We start from the raw sequence: 18,992 nt of genomic DNA, 5'->3' as shown, positions 1-18,992 counted from the left end.
AAAGTAGTGTAAAGCTATAAATTGGCCTAACTTCGTAGCCTACTGAGCAAGGGGTGTTAAGTAGGACTTGCACGGCGACAATTTATGCTGTGCAACGAGTCTCAACAGCCCGTCAAGCCTTGACTTCCTTATTAGTTTGATCTGCGACGTTTTCCACACTGTCGACAACTTCCTGTCCTTCCTCTACTTCCTGTTCCTGATTCCCTTCCTGCCTTCGCTTCCCTTCCTCTTGCTCATCCATCAGGACGGCTCCCTTATCGACATGGTTCACACTGCCGAACAAGGTATCCATGGTCTCGAGGGTCTTTCCTTTGGTCTCAGGTATCCAGAAGTAGACAAAAATGACCAGGAAACAATTGATCCCAGCAAACATGTACATCGCGTAACTATTATATTTATTAGCACATAAAATCGCTGTTATAGAGATAGGGAGCCAACTCACAATCCTTTTTTCTCGAGGAATAGTGGGAAGATTTGTTCTAGGTGTTGCGTATTAGTTTTAATTCAACTCCGATCCATTTCTATAATATGACTTACGCAGAACTGCATTAGCAACATTTTGCGATTGAGCGGCCATAGCCACACCCTGTGCTCGAACGTTCATCGAGAAGATCTCAGACGTCCAAATCCAAACCGTCGCACCCCAAGATGGTTTATCTGTCTCGTATTAGCAATCCCAACTATTTCCTCGGTAGGTAGGAGCGTGCAGAAGAATGCAAACAAGAACATTAGAAATACGGTAGCAATTCCAACTGATTTGCTCTTTGCTCCATCGTCGTATACAGGAGTCTCTGTCACAACAACAGCAGCTGTGAGCATACATGCTGCCATTCCAACCGCTCCCACAAGGAGTAGAAAACGTCTGCCAAAGCGATCAACCGTCCAGGTTGCGTTGAGAGTGAAGGTGATTCCAAAGGTTCCATTGAGCGCGTTAATAAGCTGAATGGTTGAATTGTCCTTGAACACAGTTTTATAAATGATGGTCGAGTAGTTGTTCAATGACCCCTGGCCAGACAATTGTTGGGCGACGTTCAAAATAACCGCAAGGACTGGAACAATGATCAGCAGACAGATCTCGTACTGTACAAATCTTCACTTACTGAATCTATAGCGGACAGTTTTGTCTGTCCACAGGGGCTTGTAACTTCCAGCCACCGCTTGATTCTCGAAAGCAATTGCTTGGCGAATTTCTTGAAGTTCTAGCTCTACCATATCATCGTCTTCGCGTATCATTCGAAGAGCTTTGATTGCATCCTCGGTTCTATCTTTCTTGATAAACCTAGTTCCAAAGATTAGTAGGTGTTAGATGATATGAAATGGTTAGAAGAAACGAATTGGTTAATGCGGCTTAAATAAGGTGTGCAGGAGAGATCTGGTACTTTTACATACCATCTCGGGGATTCTGGACAAGCCCAAATATTTGCAATGATGAATACCGGTGCGATCAATTGACAAAGCATCACAGTCTTCCAGTCCCAGTCGCCTAGGGCTTTAGAATTCTTGGTACAGGCATAATTGATCTACAACGCAAAGTGATTGGATTAGAAAGTGCTGTTTAATACTTATAACAGTTGCTTTGCAGTCACTCACCCAGTATGCCATAAAGGACCCGACACTGAAGAATAATTGCTAGAAACTCATGATCATCCCCCGCTTGTCTGATGGTGCTATCTCACTAATGTAAACGGGTCCTGAACCCAAGGCAATGCCTTGGCCGATGCCGACAAGAGCACGCCCACCGATGTAGCCACCAATATTACGGGGTGTAAAAGTAGAGACAAATGTTGCAATGATCACAATCACACACCCGACAACTATGGCCATCTTGCGCCCCCACATATTGGAAATCGGGGCCGAAAAGAAAACCCCTTCACAATGAGTTAGCACTGATTTGAGTAAGGACTCACAACGGAGGTTCATGGTAGTACACCCGATATAGCAGAAACAGCTCTTACCTGATACGATGCCTCCAACGGTGTAAGCTGTGTTTACGGAGCCAATAACATTGGCATCCTGAGTTAGAGAGATATATATAGTGCTCATCTATAAGATTAATCGTCTTATACTCGACGTTACTCACTGGTTTATGAAAATACTCTATGAAATTTGCAGAGCCTTGCACAGCATTGAAGGTGGCCGCATCGTAGCCATAAAGGATCATAGTAGCTGACGCGACCAGGCAAACGTACCAGAGGTACACATTTGGGCTCATGATAGCCATGATTGTTGTAATTTAGGCCAGAGACAATGAAGTTGGAAAGAATAAAAGAGAAGAGTGCCAAATCAAATGTGGGCGTAATTCGATCTCTAAACACAAGAGTCTTCTCCAACTTTAAGTATCTTGATGCTATGCATTTTGCTCATCTATCACATGTAAACCATTCAAATATAACACAATTGGTGGGTAAAACTCCTAGGGTCTGTTCGTTCACAAGTGTGTACCCCGCAAGACTGTATTTCAGCCGGCTAAACTGTATTTAAGTTTCTCCGGCATATGTGGATCGATCATGTAGGTGAACGAACAATTCAGAACGTGGTGACGCCCTTGTCAAGTTGCCGTACCAAAGCCACGCATTTCCTACCCTGCTCGGCTTTTATTTTTGTACGGAGTATAGGAAAATAGAAAAGCTGGTCTGACCCGCTTTTCACCTGCTAAGCCCTCCGAGCTAGGAAGCCGTTGTCTCAGAAGCTAGTATTCACTGTCTTCTTCGGGCTTAGCTCTTCACACTGTATATAACCTTTCGATCCCTGGAGATCTTACCTCTCTAGAAAGCACTCAATACATCCACCTCCTCTCTCCTCCTTGCTCCCCATTCCTTGACCTCCGATACGTTGTTTCTATCCAAGTTCTCTAGACACCGATAATATACCACCTATACAACAACAAGAAGAGCCTTTTCTATTTTACTGCTCTAGCAAGTAGAGTAGTCGTACTTGGTATGCCTCCTAGGACGACCTAGGAATAGAGACTCTAGGCTTGAGTTTTCATTGGGCCTGGAGCACCTGTGGGAAGCACCAGTAGTGGCACCTTTTTAGGGGGATGTCCAGGCTTCAAGGTGGCTGTGGAGGGACCCTTTGACAGGAGGGCCCTAAGGCTGACTACCGTGGGTTGCGGGAGCGTAACCGTATAACCATTGGCGGAGGCGGATACAAACACACCAGGAAGGGGGCCAAAAAAGTCGAACCCTACCTGTGGAGGTGCCGGCTACGAGCCTACTCATATTACTGTAGTGTCGACAGAAGAAGCGCAATACGACGACGACGAGTTTCCCTTACTATCGTGTCGCCACTACGCCCACTATAGCCTTTGCGACTTTGCGATCTAGGGCGGGTTTACGATGGGATAGCCAACTCCTCGAGCCTCTGTCTATTGTCGCCGTTGCGGCGATCCGGTCCCGAAAGTCGGGGTTTTACCCCCACTTTGGTACTTCTGATCTCACTCATTTGATATTAATCTAAACTTAGATACTTAACCCCCTGCCCAAAACCCACCTACCGAATGTACGAAGTTTGCCTCTATTACTAGGCAACGTGAGCGTTATACTATAGTTCTATTGCGTAACTAGAAGCAAGGCTACCCGTTAACTTCTGTTCCATCTAATGAGATCATGCTTTCAGTGAGTGTGTGCCCGTATGGTCTGTTCTCCTACGACAGTGGGCTCCTAACAGCAAAGTCCTTATAGAAACTGATCTAAAATAACATACGATTACCCGGTAGAGTAGTTACCCCTATAAATTAGTCAGTTAGATCAAGCCCGTAAGAACTTCCCAAAACAAGCAGAAAATGTAGCTTACATCCGTCGATATCATCTTCGACAACTTGCACCTTAGTACACTTCATCGCCTCCTCCGCAGTCTGGGTCTTTAGTTCCGAACAAACGTCGCCAGTACAACGGGCGTCCATAGAACGTTGGAGAGTATCGTCTTTCCAGCCGAAGACGTAGTCCCCGTGCTGCGAGTATCCTTTCCTGCACATTGTTTTTAGAGTCGCGTACTCGCCGTCTGACTGCAAGTTGTGCTAGAGAGGGATAGAGAGGGATAGAGACTTACTGGTCGCCAGTGCTCCAAACGAACGGCTGCGAACCGTCCTCGGGCCATAAATCCTTATTATTAAAGGATCGGGTCTATGGTATACACTAAATTAGTAAATGGACTTGATACAATGCCCTAGAAGAAATACTAGGGAAGTAAAATGATAAAGATAGCACTTACGTCCCACATTACTTCGTACATCAGTTGAGGTAACACCACAGGATGGCTTGCTGGACAGTTACCAGTTGGACCTACATCGTTAGTTGCTGAACCTACTCCATAGGCAACGTGGCTTTCATGGTCCGGGCTATCTAAGTTCTTACCATCCCAACAGGTGGGAAAGGTAATAACCGAACGTATGCCGCCAGCACAGAAGCCCGTGGGAAGCGTTTGTGCGTCCGGAGATCCGCAGTTAATATTGCTGTTGTCTCCTGATGCTGGCATACAACGATGGCACACCTTGTGCGCCGTGCCTGGCGATCGTAGTGAGGCATCTCCAACAAGCATACGGAAGCCGGGCTTAAAGGCAGTAACTTTTGATTTGTTATCGGTCGATGGGATATAATACACTGTTATACCGCCATTGCCTTGGAGACCTTCGCTCGGGATTTGAGGTACGCGCTTAAACGTTCCGTTACGGGCTCGAAAATATAGAACTGCGGTCCAGTAGTTGGAAAAGTCTTCTGAGAACGAGCAGCTAGTGCATGTAGAGGCTGTAGGGAGATCGTGCGTTGTTGGGTCCATAGAAGCGTTGAACGAATTCCCGCCCACGATTTGGTGGAGATGAGGAGACGGGACAATTCCAGGGTTAACTAGAGGGTCTAAACGCTCGACGACAAGCTGCGAGCAAGTGAAACGTAACATTGGTGGGATCGCTACCGCTTGGCTAGAGCAGTGCTCCACCAGAAGTGCTAGGGCGAGAGCCTTCCACTGCATTTTGGACGAAATGGCTACTACCGTCAGTAGTAAGGACGAAGCAAAATCGTGCAGTAGAAAGGGAAAGATAACTTGTGTGATAACCTGGATTGTATCTCCTAAATATGGTCTTGCCACCACCTATCGGGTAGAGCCCCACCTATATGCCGTTGGGTGCTACTCTTGATAATGTAGTTTAATCTCAACCCATATACTTTTATATTACAAGATTTAGGCACTGGCTCGGTAGCTGACAGCGCGTTAGTTCCCGGAACCACATGCGAACCAAATCCCCCTCCGCTATCAAATAGATATTTCATCCTAATTTGTCTAATTCACCCGATTCACCCATCACACCCACTGCATGATAACACCCTTAAAGCGGCGAGGTTGGGTGAGCCCCAAAGAACCCCCCGGCGCAGATCGCATGGTATCTGATGCTGTAAAAAGTGCCTAGAAAAGCCGCAATAAAAACTCCATTCGTGGAGTCTATGTGACTAGGAGTTACAGTTTCAAACTGTGTTAAAATTTGCCTTTAGCCACTTAGTTTTACAATGATGGTTTATATTTTGCATATCTTCACGTATAGTGACGTATAGACTATGCTCAGACACGACATCGACTACTTCCTCTTCGAGATAGGTTAATCACAACGCCGCGGGATGCTATTAAAAGACATACACCATTCGAGGAGAGAGTCATCGGAAAACTTGCACGGATCGCATACAGTCTAAAGGGCCATGGCGTACACCTTGGGTTCGTCAAGTTAGTAATGATCTCCAATTGTTAGTATATCCACGCTGGAGTATATGTACTATAATAGGTCATTTGGGAGACCAGGGATACATGTGTGAAAGTTGCCCCCTCCAGTTAGGACATAGGTACTCGAGTACTTCGTACTTCGTATGTTTAACATATCTATTTAGCCGGAACCAATGTCCATCAATTATGCTAGACCCACATCTCCCCCCTTTTCCCGCCCACTTCTAAGCGAGAGCCGCCCCCTCGATTAGCGTAAGGTACCTACTGTAAAATACCTCAGTCCCTGCCTCGGTACTATGAAAAAGTAGCGATCTTGTTGCAATGCTCTGAGACATTACTACTGCCATAATTCTCTGAACTTAAATCTTCCACCAGTCTTGATTTAATCTGTCCTCACCTGTGCCGTGTCCCGTGTCCTCGGTATTACCAGGGTCATACTTGCACCCACGAAAGAGAACGTTGGGTAAGCGACCATCAGTTGCAGGAGAAACGCGAGCGCTTGGGTAGTGAGCGGGTGATCTTGTATAACCTGTACAGGACGTGCTTAACTTTAGACAGTTCACATTCTTCAAAGGGCTCCAGAAACAGTATGAAATCCATCCTCTCTCCCTCTGCCTCATCACTACCTTCGAAACCACTCGCTGCCCTAGCTCTGCCCAACTCCTCGGCCCTCTGCACTATCAAACCCTGGAGCCATATCTCGCAATGCGCCTAGCACCCCTTGTGCCAGATGCTATGAAGTAGCTCACGGCTTGCCGCATTCAGTGCTACTCGTCGCCATACTCTGTTATGGCCCATGTGGATCTTAAAAATCATGCTGCCATGGCATGAGCCTTCCATTATATAAGTCGAAAGTGCGTTAACTTCTGACCAGAAAAGTTACGGTCTTCATATCAGAAGCCGCAAAACTATTGTTGGTATTGGCAAAATCGGTGGTGTTGTTGGCGGTGGGCTGCCTGAACCTGTGAATCGCTACCCACGGGGGCGCTGTCCCGAATGCAAATACCCAAGTACTATACTTCGCAGGCATTAATCAATCAACGTCGACTCATACTTCACCAGATGCTTCATCTTATCATCTTATTACTTTCTGCGGCTACCTCGCCGCACAAACGCCATACGAGTGCTACCTTACCTTACGTATTGCGCACTCCGATTTGGGGTCGCATCGCACCACTTTCGATTACACATTCCACTACCATGCCTACCTACCTACTTACCTACCTGGTAGGTACCTAGTATATAGTTAGAGACTACCTCCCCTATTCCTTTACTTGAATCAATCCCTCAATCACTCTTCCACCTCCGGATCCAACACATAACTTTACCCTACCATCCTCCCAACATACCATCGCCACCGCCCTCATCTGGCGCACGCTCAGAATCCGAGTCTGAGTCTGAGTCCACGTCCGAAACTCCACCTTATACGCCCGTCGAACTCAAGGCTATTTTCCTTGACATCTACACATTTCTTACTAGCTACACTACGACGCGGCGGACCTTAAAAATCCCACCGCCTGAAGGATGGCCGGAAGTAACAGTGGGATTTTTGTGAGGGCTTTAAGTCCGACTCTGCTATCGAAGTCCGACGCCTTCTACCCTACTTTTCCAGTGAGGCGGCTATACATTACAAATCGGCCGTGAGTACTTCGGTTAGTACTATTTGGAAAAGGACTGGAGGGAGACGCCTATCAACTTCGAGACTAGTAAAGGAGAAGAAGTCAATCCAAATCACGTCTTTTTTATCGCAAAGGGCCACGAAAGCGGCGGCCGTGAGCTGTTGTTAAATGTACTGCATGGCGAAATTATCGAGGATATGATTAGATGTAAACATGTCGGTACATATGATGTCAAGTCTTACTTTGACGGCCTCAAGGAGGCGTATCGGAGCCTAAAGTTCATCCCTTGCATCGATAGAGACACGTTCGAAGCGTAGAGCCTCGAAGAGCGAGCTGACACGATCAGCGAGGAAGAAGTTCGTGCCCAGACAGATGGTGATACGGACTTGGATGTTCAATATATCAGGCAGATTTACCGGCAGCACGGATGGCCTGATGCATTCCGGCAGGACGACGCCGAGAGAGCCGTTCTTAAGCTGCTAGAGTGGATAAATGAGCGCTTCGATTAGCCAGATGATCGTTGATACCGCTGCGATGGAAACCCGCATCAGGATGTGCGAAGCCACCCGCAGCCACGCCATAAGTCGACAACGTGAAAGGTGCAAGTCCCCACTACCAGGCTGGCAATTGGGATAGCAGATATCCAGGAAACTAGCATGGCTTTCCCAAATAGCAATTGAGCTCTATGATTGATAGCACATGACAATTATTTGCACCGTCAAGGAAGAACATTCAATTGCGGCTAATATGATTGAATGTCTGAAGTGTCTGAACCCAAAGAGACTCACCGGTGACCTTAAACGGGACGGTGGTTATAAGACTTTAACCAAATAGTGTGAAAAATAGAGAAAGGAAACGCTTAGCATATAAGGATTCAATGATAACGCTTGTGGAAACGAACATACCATAGGCCTATAACCCAGCAAATGCACTCCAAGGTAATCGGTTCACGTCCTAGTCCCAGTGGTCGAAAGACTGAGGTTGCTCCTCAACAGAAATCTGCAGCTGTTTGCCTTATAGTGTTATAGCGTCCATTCATCTAATACCGTATTCTTTTCCATGATGCTCATATTAGAAATGAAATCATGGTATTGCTGGTCAGGCGGCATAAATGCCCCTGGCGGGCTGGCGTATTAAAGCTGTGGGCTGTAGCATTATTAGTTCATGATAACAAAGGTCGGGCACTCTAGACCCACGCTCATAAAGACTATTGAAGCCTATCCCGACATCACTGCCGATGGTAGTAGAAGGATGATTAGTCGGTACGTCGTCGATATAGCGAAGCTCCGCGCCCATCGGCGAATCCAACTGTACGGGATCTAGATCTGGACCGGCTCGGGCGAGTCGGGCCGCATCCGCATCTGGGTTCAGGGACATGGGCAAGACCCTCGGGCCGCAAATGGCGATCTTGCAGGAGATCTGAGGTTTGTCTCGGCGCCGACTCGAGATAGGGCGTGAGCGCAGATTCGAAGTAGCATCAGACTCTTGTGACTCGGTCAAGGGAGCTGTCGGATAAGCTGATGACATGATCAATCTGTGATAACCTTGGGCGCAGCAAGCTCATAACAACTATGTTGATTACTAATCCGGCACCCTCATAAATACGACAGGACTTCCCGTCTGTTTTTAACTTTCTATAGCTCCCAACTTTCATGAACAAAATGTCCACTATACCTCTTGGCATCCCCTACTTTAGGAATCCGAAAGAGTTACCAGCACCTCTGCCTACCACCTCGGAAATACCAGTATCAAACGATATCATCAAGGGAGCCGAGGCTTGGGCAACCAGGAAATTTGTAAGCGTTGGTAAACATTTTATCGCAAAGTACAGCCCATCCAATGACGAAATCGAAGGAGAAAACCTACTCTTCCTCGAGCGGAATAACCTCCTAGGATTCGCTCCTCGACTATATGCGATGTGGAGGGGGGTTGACCGGAGTCTGTTCCTCCTGATGGAACGTCTACCTGGAAAAACGCTTGAATCGCTCTGGCCGACTCTTCCAAACCCGGACAACGACCGCATTCTTGTCCAAATCAGGGATATTCTAAGGGGTATCCGCAGCTTGCCACATCAAGGTTTCTTTGGCGCAGTCAATAAGAGCCATATTCCCCATCACTTGTTTTACTGGCCCAAATACCCAGCTCACGTTTCGGGCCCATTTACGACCGAGCGTACACTTGTACAGGGTCTGATCTCGAAATCGCGATTAAATGCACAAGATAATAAGCGCTATTCGTATCTAGCGGACTTTTTCGAGAGTCAGTTAATGCGGGATCTTGTAGTTGATGGTAGAATGCCCATGTTCACACAGTCAGATTTGCAGCGAAAACCGATCCCAGTAGAGGAGGTAGAGGTGGAATCGGCCCCGGATAGAAAGCAATTTCATGTTTCGCTTGTTGATTGGGAATCTGCGGGTTGGTATCCAGTGTATTGGGAGCATTTTGCTGCATTTTTCGCTTTAAAATGGGACGACGATTGGTGTTGTAAGGTAGGGGACGTTATTGACGGTTGGCCTGCTGAGACCGCTATGATGGAGATGATCTATCAAGATCTATGGCTGTGAGCAGACCGGTTTATCGAACCCACTAAGGCGGGACAATGATTGCTGCTGAGAGGCGAGGTGAGGAAACCGGTGGACGTAGAAGTTCTGATGAAAGAAGTGGGTATAATTGGTTGGTCACTCGATGCAGCTTGATATATATATATCTACTATAAATATATACGCCGTATAGTCATAAGTAGGTGTGGGGTAGCAAGGGTGGGGAATGAAGGCATTCTCACGCAACCAAACCATGGCTGCCACCTGCGAGTGTGGGAAAAGTTCGAACTATCTATGTAGCATCGATAAAAAATCGACAAAAGTTGGTAATCGCATCTAGTCAATATCAAAAGTCGCACAAAAAGCAAATCTTATACAAAAACTATAAAGTATAAGTTGAACATGGTCTAAATGCATGGGGTATAAAATAACTTGTATACTTCGAAACATTCAACGTATACCAGACATAGAAAAACATCCAGAAATATAGGATGACAAGTGACGAAATCCCTACTCATTCATAAGCATGACAATATCGATCGATACAATTATCCATCAACGCTCAAAAGGACATATTGTAAACTCCAGTGCTTCCAACCCATCTAACGGTATTCGAAATTGGGTCCCATATCTTTTAACTCTTTAATTCTCCGATCTAGGTAGCCTGGTATCTATTGTTTAAGAGGTTGAGGAGGTTGAGGATGTTGAGGAGGTTGATGAGCCAGGGGAGCTTGAGGAATAGCCTCCATCTTCTCGTTAGGTGTATATCCGTTCTCCCCGCGGTGTTGAAGCTGAATGTAATCGAGTTCCTTTGATGTCTGGATAGATTCACAGCATGAGCAGCAGAACGCTGTCAAGCATCCACCGCAGGCTGAATATTTAAGATCTGCACAGTAAGATATGTCAGTAAATAAACATATACAGAGAATTGAGTGACGTCGGGTCATGGGGATATTTTGAATCGGAAGATTAATTGCACGTACCGTGTTTCTCGGCCATCGCCTCTCTGTCGAGCATCTGCAAAATCCATCCTACGCCACAGCAAGTGGTGAGGGCGCACCATCCAAGACACCATCCATTCACAGCAGAGGGGTCTGCTTCCGCATTCCGCATGATACGTTCGTGGTTTTGGCCGACAAGTATGCAGGGACAGCAGGTTGATTTCAGGCCTATATTTGCGAATTATTAATACCCGATGCTTACGATAAGCAGCGAAGGAAACTTGCATATGCCCATAGGGCAACAGTTAAAGAGGCCGGTCTTCCATTCGTGAGACATTCTGAGTGAAGGAGGATATTGAAATTGCAAAAATGAACAGTTGAGTGGGAGGATAAGACGATGTTTCAAACGAGCGATGGACGGCAAGTGGGCGGCTGGGAGTTTTGAGCTGATGACATGCTCGCTAACTCACGGGGTGCCTCGAGCCTTATATCCTCTCCCATGTACAAAGTACAAAGTTGTTTCTATGGGGACCCGATCTCGAGCCAAGTGTCTCATCTCCCGTTGCTGTCAGATTGGTCTGCCCTATCAAACCAGGCAGGGTAAGCAAATGCTGCAGGGATCGCACCTGATATGCTGCTGGGAGCCCCTTGCGGTATGGAATAGGATTCTAAAAGCTTACATCTCGAGTTTTATCATACCCGTTGTCTGGATATGTTAGCCAATAGCTTGATGTTTTAAAATGAATTGTCCAAGTGCAAAAAAATATATGTATTTATAGGTAGACTCGGACGGTTTGTAAAGTCAGTGCTCTGCACTGCATAAATTTGGGCTGGGCCAAGTACATAACGGCGTGTGTACCTGGTAGCTCCATGCCTTCAGCCTTGGCCTGAGGCTGTGCGGGACTATCCTAGGAATACACCGTAACACTCATACAATACCCGAGTAACACACAATGCAATAGGATGAAGACAGCGTCGTGACTGTACCTGGATTTTGCAGCCGTAATTGGTAGAGGTCTCTCATCAAAATTAATTCTCCGTGTATAAAAGCGTTGCAATGTCCCCTGGTAAAGAGTTACTCCCTCTGTAAATATGGCAGCACTATACTTCGTACTCGCAACAAGAACATAGGGACTATATGTGCTTCGCACAGAGGCGCAGCTTCCAGATGCTCAAGTGATGAGCAAGATCGATACGGGGGATCGCTCTTGATTTGCCGATTGGCAGAAATTGGGGGCTAGATCTTCGGCCTCTACATCTTGGGCTTAGATGACTGCATACGCCGAGGTTATCAGTTAATGCCGCCTACAACAGTACACAAGAATATGAGGCCTAAGAGTAGATCAGATCAGTCACAAATATTTAGCACCAAGTAGCTACCTAAATTCGTACCTACACCGACTCCATAATCTAATGCCCTACGCTAATTGTGCTTGAAACCGAAATTTGGTGTGGTGTCCTGGAAAGGCTAGGATAGTATCAAGTGCAAGTATATCTCATCCGTTATTATTGGTGTTTGGAGAGGATTTCCTACTCGAAGTTAGATCGCACGACCCGCATGTGGCGTCATGAGATAGGTTATCAGGCTCATTGAACTTATCGGCCGCCTGAAACCTGGACCAAACAAATAACCGCTAGGTAAGGCGCGGTTGTTTCATGGTATGACATCCCACGAAATCCTTTCCAAGATTATCACACCCTCTTCCCCCTCCAAAGTACGATCTTTACGTTGTCGGAGCTCAATCAACAAAAGACAAACTAAACACCAATATATCTCAGCGCTTGCAGATCAGAGCGATAATGGAAGCTGGTAATGGATGCGTGCCTCTGTGTAGCTGCAAATATGTACCAGAAAGGCCATGGCTCACTTGCTAGACCAAGTACTTCTCTCAAGCGACCAACATTTGAATGATAGCCAGTTGCTAATTGATTTCTTTCTTTCTTTTGTTTCTTCTACCCCAGGGAAAAACCAGCCACTGTGACACGTGCCTAGGAACTATCTCGTATGCGCCCTAAGCTACGTCATCAAGAATTGCCAGTTGAGAAGAAAATGTGGGTTTGCGCACGCATGCGTTTCGCTCCAATAGTAGCACATGAAGCAGGTAGCAAATATCTAGAAGAGCGAAATGCCCCCCGCATTGGTTGGCCAAAAAGACGAGAATAAAACTTGCTTATAAAGAAAGAACAAAACAGCAGATAATAACTTCTGCCGTTCGAAGCCACACAGCGGCGGCTATATTAGCACTTACACTGCGTGGTTACACGAAAAGTACCAGCTAAGCACTATACCGGAAAACCGAGCCCTTATAGCTTTATTTTTAGTGGTATCCTCATCGTCATTTGGGGCTCCAAATTGCTGTATAGCGATCCAAATGCGGATATACCAACGACTTCTTGGGATGCGGGGGTAGATGGCACTTCGATCCCCAAAGGTCTTGTGAAGGGGTCTCGTTGTGGGATGAACTCTCTTCCCCCGGGCATTATGGAACCGAAATCTTTTTGCCCACCTCATGCGCGGCAGCTTGACGAGGGGGATCTTGACTGACGGCCGCTCTCGAGCAGTCCCATAGTAGCTTCAGAGTAGCATTTGTGGCGCCTAGTGTTGAATTGTGGCGGGAAGGCTTTGGGACGCGGTTGGTTCGACGTTGTTATATATATCCATCGCCTTCGACGGGTTTGTTCGACGGCCTTCCTTGAAGCAGTGCTCAAGTCCGCGCATCTCGCGCGGAATGTCTTTCTCGGGGAACCCGAGGACGCATCTTATCGGTAGAAATGACCCGCAGAGACTTTGGGCTTTGGCATTGGTAACCTTCGCACTGGGCGTAAAACTGCGAGGCGGCGGTTGGGTTGCACTGCGTTTGGGCTTTGGGCTTTGGGAGTTCGTAAGCAATCATTTGTCGAGCTACCAGCGTATGGCAAGGCGCGTCCCCCTCAATTGCGCCAGTAGTCATAAAGTAGTGATCAGTAGTGACAATTAGGGGACCATTCACAGCAGCTGCTAAATGCATGTGACCTGCACCTGCGCGCCTCACTCAAATGCATTTGACGGCATTGCTTTGCATGTGGATCGGGATATGAACTGAGTCTTGGGCTCGAATTTTCGCTGGAGGATTAACGTTGACGAGGTTGAAGTGGAAGTAGAAGTTGAAATTAGAGGCTGCTTGACGCTTGATGGTTTCCGTCCAGCAATTCGTCGCCCTCATTCGTTCAATCCGCCAATCAGATCGCTTCTCGCTCCAACCACCGAACTTCCGCGTACTGCAGCTTCCCATCGACCGTCAACTCCATCATCGCCATCCTCACCGTTGCGCGCCCCCAGTTCTACGTACGAGCATTGATCGAACTGTTTTGAAGCTTGAAGCGTGGCCCTCCGTCAATCCTGAAGCTTCAGGGTCCTCATTGATACCCGCTGCGCACAGCCCTGAACCGTGAAGCTCCAGATCGCCTCCATAGTGCAAACGCCATGGCCGAAGACCCAAGTAAGAGCTTCTTTAATTTATATTTCGAGGTCTGCTGTGCTCTGCTATACTCTGCTGTGCATGCTAGAGGACTTGCGCTTCGGAATGCTCCTCTGCAGATCATGGCAGAGCTCGGAGGATGTGACGTACCTGAATTTCTGGACAAGAGGCTGATGATGTATTTACAGCGGCACCGAGTCTGAACCTCGCCCCGGAGGAGAAGCGAGTGTTCGGGCAGTTATTTCGACAAGCCGATACAGAAGGGCTTGGGGTTGTTACGGGAGAAGTTGCTGTGAAGTTCTTCGAGAAGACCAGACTCGAGCCGCGCATTTTAGGAGAGGTGCGTACCGTTCGCTGCATATAATGCAATGTACCGACTAGCAGCATTTGATACTAAACTATATCTCGATCTAGATATGGCAAATCGCGGATAAGGAGAACCGGGGACTACTTACACCCGCGGGCTTTGGAATAGTTTTAAGATTGATCGGACATTACCAGGCAGGAAGAGATCCAACTCCTGAGCTGGCCCTTCGACCTGGCCCTCTACCTAAATTCGATGGAGGCTCTGCGCCAGGAATGAGCCCTACGATTCAACCTCCTCCTGGCCCCCCGCCAGGCGCCCTACAACCCCAAACAAGCGGGTCGCCTCCGATCAGAGTTCCCCCCCTCACGCCTGACAAAGCCGCTCAGTATGCGGCGCTATTCGAAAAGTCGGGCGCACAAAATGGCCAGCTTCCTGGGGAGCAAGCAAAGCAGATATTTGAGCGCGCTGGATTGTCGAATGAGGTTTTAGTCCGGATATGGACATTGGCAGATACGGAACAACGAGGGGCCCTCCAGGTCACGGAATTTGTAATAGCGATGCATCTGCTAGCATCGTTCAAGGCCGGCACTCTTCGAGCGTTACCAACTGTTCTTCCCGCTGGTCTATACGAAGCAGCGGCTCGACGCCCACCAAGTCGCCAGGCGACTGGCACCAGTTCCATCCCAGCCGTCCCAGCCATCCCGAGACAATTCAGTGGTGCTACGGGAGCTCCGCGCGCCGGGAGTCCGCTTAGTCGTTCAGCTTACGCTGCCCCCCAACAATACGCTCAGTATTCTGGCCCAGTTGGTGAATGGGCTATTACTCCATCAGATAAGGCAAAATTCGACGCCATTTATAGCACCCTGGATACAACCAACAAGGGTTATATCACTGGAGAAGAGGCTGTGCCGTTTTTCAGTGAGTCAAAGCTCCCTGAGGAGGCTTTGGCACAGATATGGGATCTTGCGGACATCAACTCGGCCGGGCGTTTGAGCAGAGATGAGTTTGCGGTTGGTATGTATCTCATCAGACAGCAACGAGGGAAACGTGATGGGAGAGAGTCACTCCCCGCCACGCTACCTCCGAACTTGATCCCACCAAGTATGCGAAATCAAGTTAAACCAGCCGCTGTCCCAACGGCGCCGCATTTTGATGCCGCACCGAGTTTACCCAAGTCAGCTGCCGAGGATTTGTTTGGTCTTGATGCTCTGTCATCACCAGTTCCTGCTCCCAGCCAGGCGCCCCTATCTACTGGTGGATCTGCGTCCCCCGGCTTGAACGACCCTTTCGGTAATAAAACCCCTATAACCCCAAGCTCTCCAACCCACAGCCCTCCACAGCAATCTTCAATCTTCAAATCATTTAACCCCTCCTCATCATTTGGGCAGTCCTTGAGTTACCAGGCCACTGGTGGATCAAATTCGTCTGGTCCATCTCAGTCGAGAAGCATGCCGCCACAGAACACCGTAACAGAGGACTTGCTAGGAGACAATGACCCAGAAATCAGTAAACGGCTCACAGACGAGACTACTGAGTTTGCCAACTTGTCAAATCAAGTTGGCAACTTGACGAAGAAGATGCAAGATGTGCAAGGACAACGAGCAACTTCCCAAGTTGAGCTGAACCAAGCAAGCACCCAAAAGTATGAATTCGAACAGCGACTGGCCCAGCTAAGAACTTTGTATGAACAAGAAGCACAGAGCGTCAGAAGCTTGGAAGAGAAGCTTACAGCCTCTCGAAACGGGACCAAAAAGCTTCAGACTGAAATTGCGATGGTCGAGGGAACATATCAGGATTTACAAACCCAGCACCGCCAAGTCGCCACAGCATTGCAGGCAGACCAACAGGAAAATGCCAGTCTAAAAGAGCGTATGCGTGCTGTTAATGCCGAAATTGTGCAATTAAAGCCGGCTCTCGAGAAGCTGCGGTCCGATGCTCGGCAGCAGAAAGGTCTAGTAGCCATCAACAAAAAGCAACTCGCGACGAATGAAAGCGAAAGAGAGAAATTAAAGATTGAGGCTGAAGAGTTAAATAAGAGTATTGAAGAGGATACCAGGACCCTCGCATCAGCATCCAAAGCACATAGTCCAGCCCAATCTTCAAGTTCGCAGCAGGTTGCCAGCCCAACCCCTTCAACCATAAGTGCCAACAACCCATTCTTCCGACGTCAAGGTAGCTCCTCAGAAATAGCAACGTCCGCATACACCTCCCCCACGCAGCAAGGCGACCGATCTTTTGAGAATGTCTTCGGCCCCGCCTTCGGCGAAGCCGCTACGATAAAAGAAGGACCGCCACCTACAACTTTCAGACAAGAGAAGGAAATCCAATCGACTTCGAGTGGTTCAGCTGCCTCCTCACATACACAGGCAGGTAACGGGACTGACTTATCGCCGACGTTGGCCGCATCACCAGCAACCTCCAACAGAGAGCTTCCTCAATCAAACATCCCCCCGCCGCCTCCTGAATCACGGCAGATCAGCTCTAGCTTTTTACCTTTCCCAGAACATGAAGACTCTGTTACATCATCTCGACAAGTATCAGCGCCCAACAGCAGGTTTGGAGAGAGTTCTACTGGCGCCGATACGCCAACAAACTACATTGGCACGACCCCGACAGGATCTTCCTCAGCAGGTCCAGCCGAGAATCCCGCACCAGCATCTCCTGGCCTTGGTCGTAATTCTACTGCTTCCCCTACCGCTAGCGCCACCAAAGATTCCATTCCCGGAGCCTTCCCTGGGGAGACAAACTCTAATATCATTGCGACGCCAACCGGTGGAAGCACCCTAAGTGAGCAAGCGGCAGCTGACCCGTTTGAGGCCAACAAGGAGCTAGTTCGCTCTGGAACCTCCAAGGACGATTTTGATGCTGCATTTGCAGGATTTGGGGCCCCTGCTAAGCTGCAAGAACGCACAAATACTGGCTCTTCGGCTGGAGGCTCTGCTAGTGGAGCACCAGCTGGATTCCACAAAGAGTTTCCACCCATAGCTGAATTAGAAAACGATGACGATAGTGACAGCGGCAGTGACCGGGGAGGTTTTGATGACGACTTCGCCCCTGCATCTCCTAGTCATGCTAGGAAATCAAGCTCGGCTCAGTCACCAACTTTGACGAAGAGTACCCTTGGCGAGGCACCGAGTGATTCCCTTCAAGCACGACCGGGCACATCACATACCTCATCGGCAAGAACTATTGGCACAGCGCCACCAACTCCTGGGGCTCAAATATCCCCACCCGCATATGCCAACGCTGTCTCTCCCAGCGAGCAAGCCCACTCAGATGTGCAGCAATATTCTGGACTCCTTCCATCTCGTGATGTCCCTGCACCAGCGGCAACCACTTCTACCGAGCCTTCGACTTCAACCGCGGCAGGGCAAGTGCCATTCGGGTTTCCTCCAACATCTTCGCAACCCGCTCCTCCCGCTAAAGTCCCTTTCGATGATGATTTTGATGATTTTGACGGTTTAGAAGATGCCAAAGAAGGAGATGTGGATGACGATTTTGCCAATATCTCCGTTAATGACCGCTCTGGACTTGATGATTTCAATCCAATGTTTGATAGTCCGCCTCAATCAAAGGGCGCGGAGCATTCCAACTCCGGGAATAGCTTTGGGGGAGATAGTGTTTTCGCAGAATTCACACAATCCCCAAAATCAACCCACCCAAGTACAACAGCTACAAACACAGCCGATAGCCATGACTGGGATGCCATATTTGCAGGCTTAGATACAGCTGCACCAGCCGAGACTGGATCAACAAACGCCGTAGATTCTACGACGCAACAAAATGGCAACGGTGCTGCACCTAGCCCTACTGCCGAAAGACCACAACCTGGGCGTGCCCTCACCGAGACAGGTGTACACGACGACCCGATATTGAAAAACTTGACCGGGATGGGATATCCTAGGACCGATGCACTAGCTGCTCTGGAGAAATACGATTATAATTTGGAAAGGGTAAGTAATGGTTTTTAAGCGACGCGGAGAATTTTGAGGGTTAACATAGTTCTTTTCTTTACAGGCTGCAAATTACCTTGCCAGTCAATCATGATAGTGTTTGGAGGAAAGCAAGAAATTTCGAAGGAGAAACGAAATATGAGCACGGGAATGAGAATTTAATTTTCGTCGAGGATGAAAGCGAATTTGATGAAATTGAGGGCAGATGACGGTCGTTGTTTTTTCAGGATTGAGGCATGTGTGTGCATAGTTGTAATGTCCAGTGATATTGTATTCTATGGCAGCATTTTAGCAGGCATTCGTTTTATTTTCCCCCTTCCGGGTACGGAATCAAAGCTCGTTCTAGGCAACTCCTTTCTTTTCTAGTTTACATTTTACGAGAATGAAGATAGTGTTTATTTGTCGATGGTGAAAATCTGATGATGCGGTGATTGATGTGTTTCCGTTTGCCTAAGGTACCTGGTC

The 18,992-nt window shown here is 48.0% G+C and overlaps 6 protein-coding genes across 6 annotated transcripts; 2 read left to right on the top strand and 4 right to left on the bottom strand.

The window, feature by feature from the left end:
* Positions 1-112: 112 nt before the first annotated feature.
* Positions 113-2,221, bottom strand: BP5553_02801 (MFS general substrate transporter; the record flags this gene model as incomplete). Its single annotated transcript, XM_032011424.1, has 9 exons — positions 113-386; positions 443-479; positions 538-657; positions 822-1,049; positions 1,101-1,279; positions 1,390-1,483; positions 1,677-1,868; positions 1,956-2,013; positions 2,081-2,221. The coding sequence occupies 9 exons, from the start codon at positions 2,219-2,221 to the stop codon at positions 113-115; spliced, it is 1,323 nt and encodes a 440-aa protein (XP_031871117.1).
* Positions 2,222-3,691: 1,470 nt separating this feature from the next.
* On the bottom strand, positions 3,692-4,968 carry BP5553_02800 (Uncharacterized protein; the record flags this gene model as incomplete). The annotated part of the gene is made up of 4 exons (XM_032011423.1): positions 3,692-3,729; positions 3,796-3,968; positions 4,051-4,124; positions 4,213-4,968. 4 exons carry the CDS (start codon positions 4,966-4,968, stop codon positions 3,692-3,694), a joined length of 1,041 nt encoding a protein of 346 aa, XP_031871116.1.
* A 3,458-nt stretch (positions 4,969-8,426) lies between these two features.
* Positions 8,427-8,855, bottom strand: BP5553_02799 (uncharacterized protein; the record flags this gene model as incomplete). Its single annotated transcript, XM_032011422.1, has 2 exons — positions 8,427-8,467; positions 8,525-8,855. 2 exons carry the CDS (start codon positions 8,853-8,855, stop codon positions 8,427-8,429), a joined length of 372 nt encoding a protein of 123 aa, XP_031871115.1.
* Positions 8,856-8,989: 134 nt separating this feature from the next.
* On the top strand, positions 8,990-9,892 carry BP5553_02798 (Uncharacterized protein; the record flags this gene model as incomplete). Its single annotated transcript, XM_032011421.1, has 1 exon — positions 8,990-9,892. The coding sequence occupies one exon, from the start codon at positions 8,990-8,992 to the stop codon at positions 9,890-9,892; it is 903 nt and encodes a 300-aa protein (XP_031871114.1).
* A 647-nt stretch (positions 9,893-10,539) lies between these two features.
* On the bottom strand, positions 10,540-10,981 carry BP5553_02797 (uncharacterized protein; the record flags this gene model as incomplete). The annotated part of the gene is made up of 2 exons (XM_032011420.1): positions 10,540-10,754; positions 10,852-10,981. The coding sequence occupies 2 exons, from the start codon at positions 10,979-10,981 to the stop codon at positions 10,540-10,542; spliced, it is 345 nt and encodes a 114-aa protein (XP_031871113.1).
* A 3,291-nt stretch (positions 10,982-14,272) lies between these two features.
* Positions 14,273-18,621, top strand: BP5553_02796 (EF-hand protein; the record flags this gene model as incomplete). The annotated part of the gene is made up of 4 exons (XM_032011419.1): positions 14,273-14,288; positions 14,456-14,607; positions 14,682-18,527; positions 18,592-18,621. 4 exons carry the CDS (start codon positions 14,273-14,275, stop codon positions 18,619-18,621), a joined length of 4,044 nt encoding a protein of 1,347 aa, XP_031871112.1.
* Positions 18,622-18,992: the final 371 nt, after the last annotated feature.

This window comes from Venustampulla echinocandica, assembly GCF_003357145.1.
Source record: "Venustampulla echinocandica strain BP 5553 chromosome Unknown scaffold_1, whole genome shotgun sequence".
NCBI lineage: Eukaryota > Fungi > Ascomycota > Leotiomycetes > Helotiales > Pleuroascaceae > Venustampulla > Venustampulla echinocandica.
This window is presented reverse-complemented; position numbering and strand designations above follow the sequence as displayed.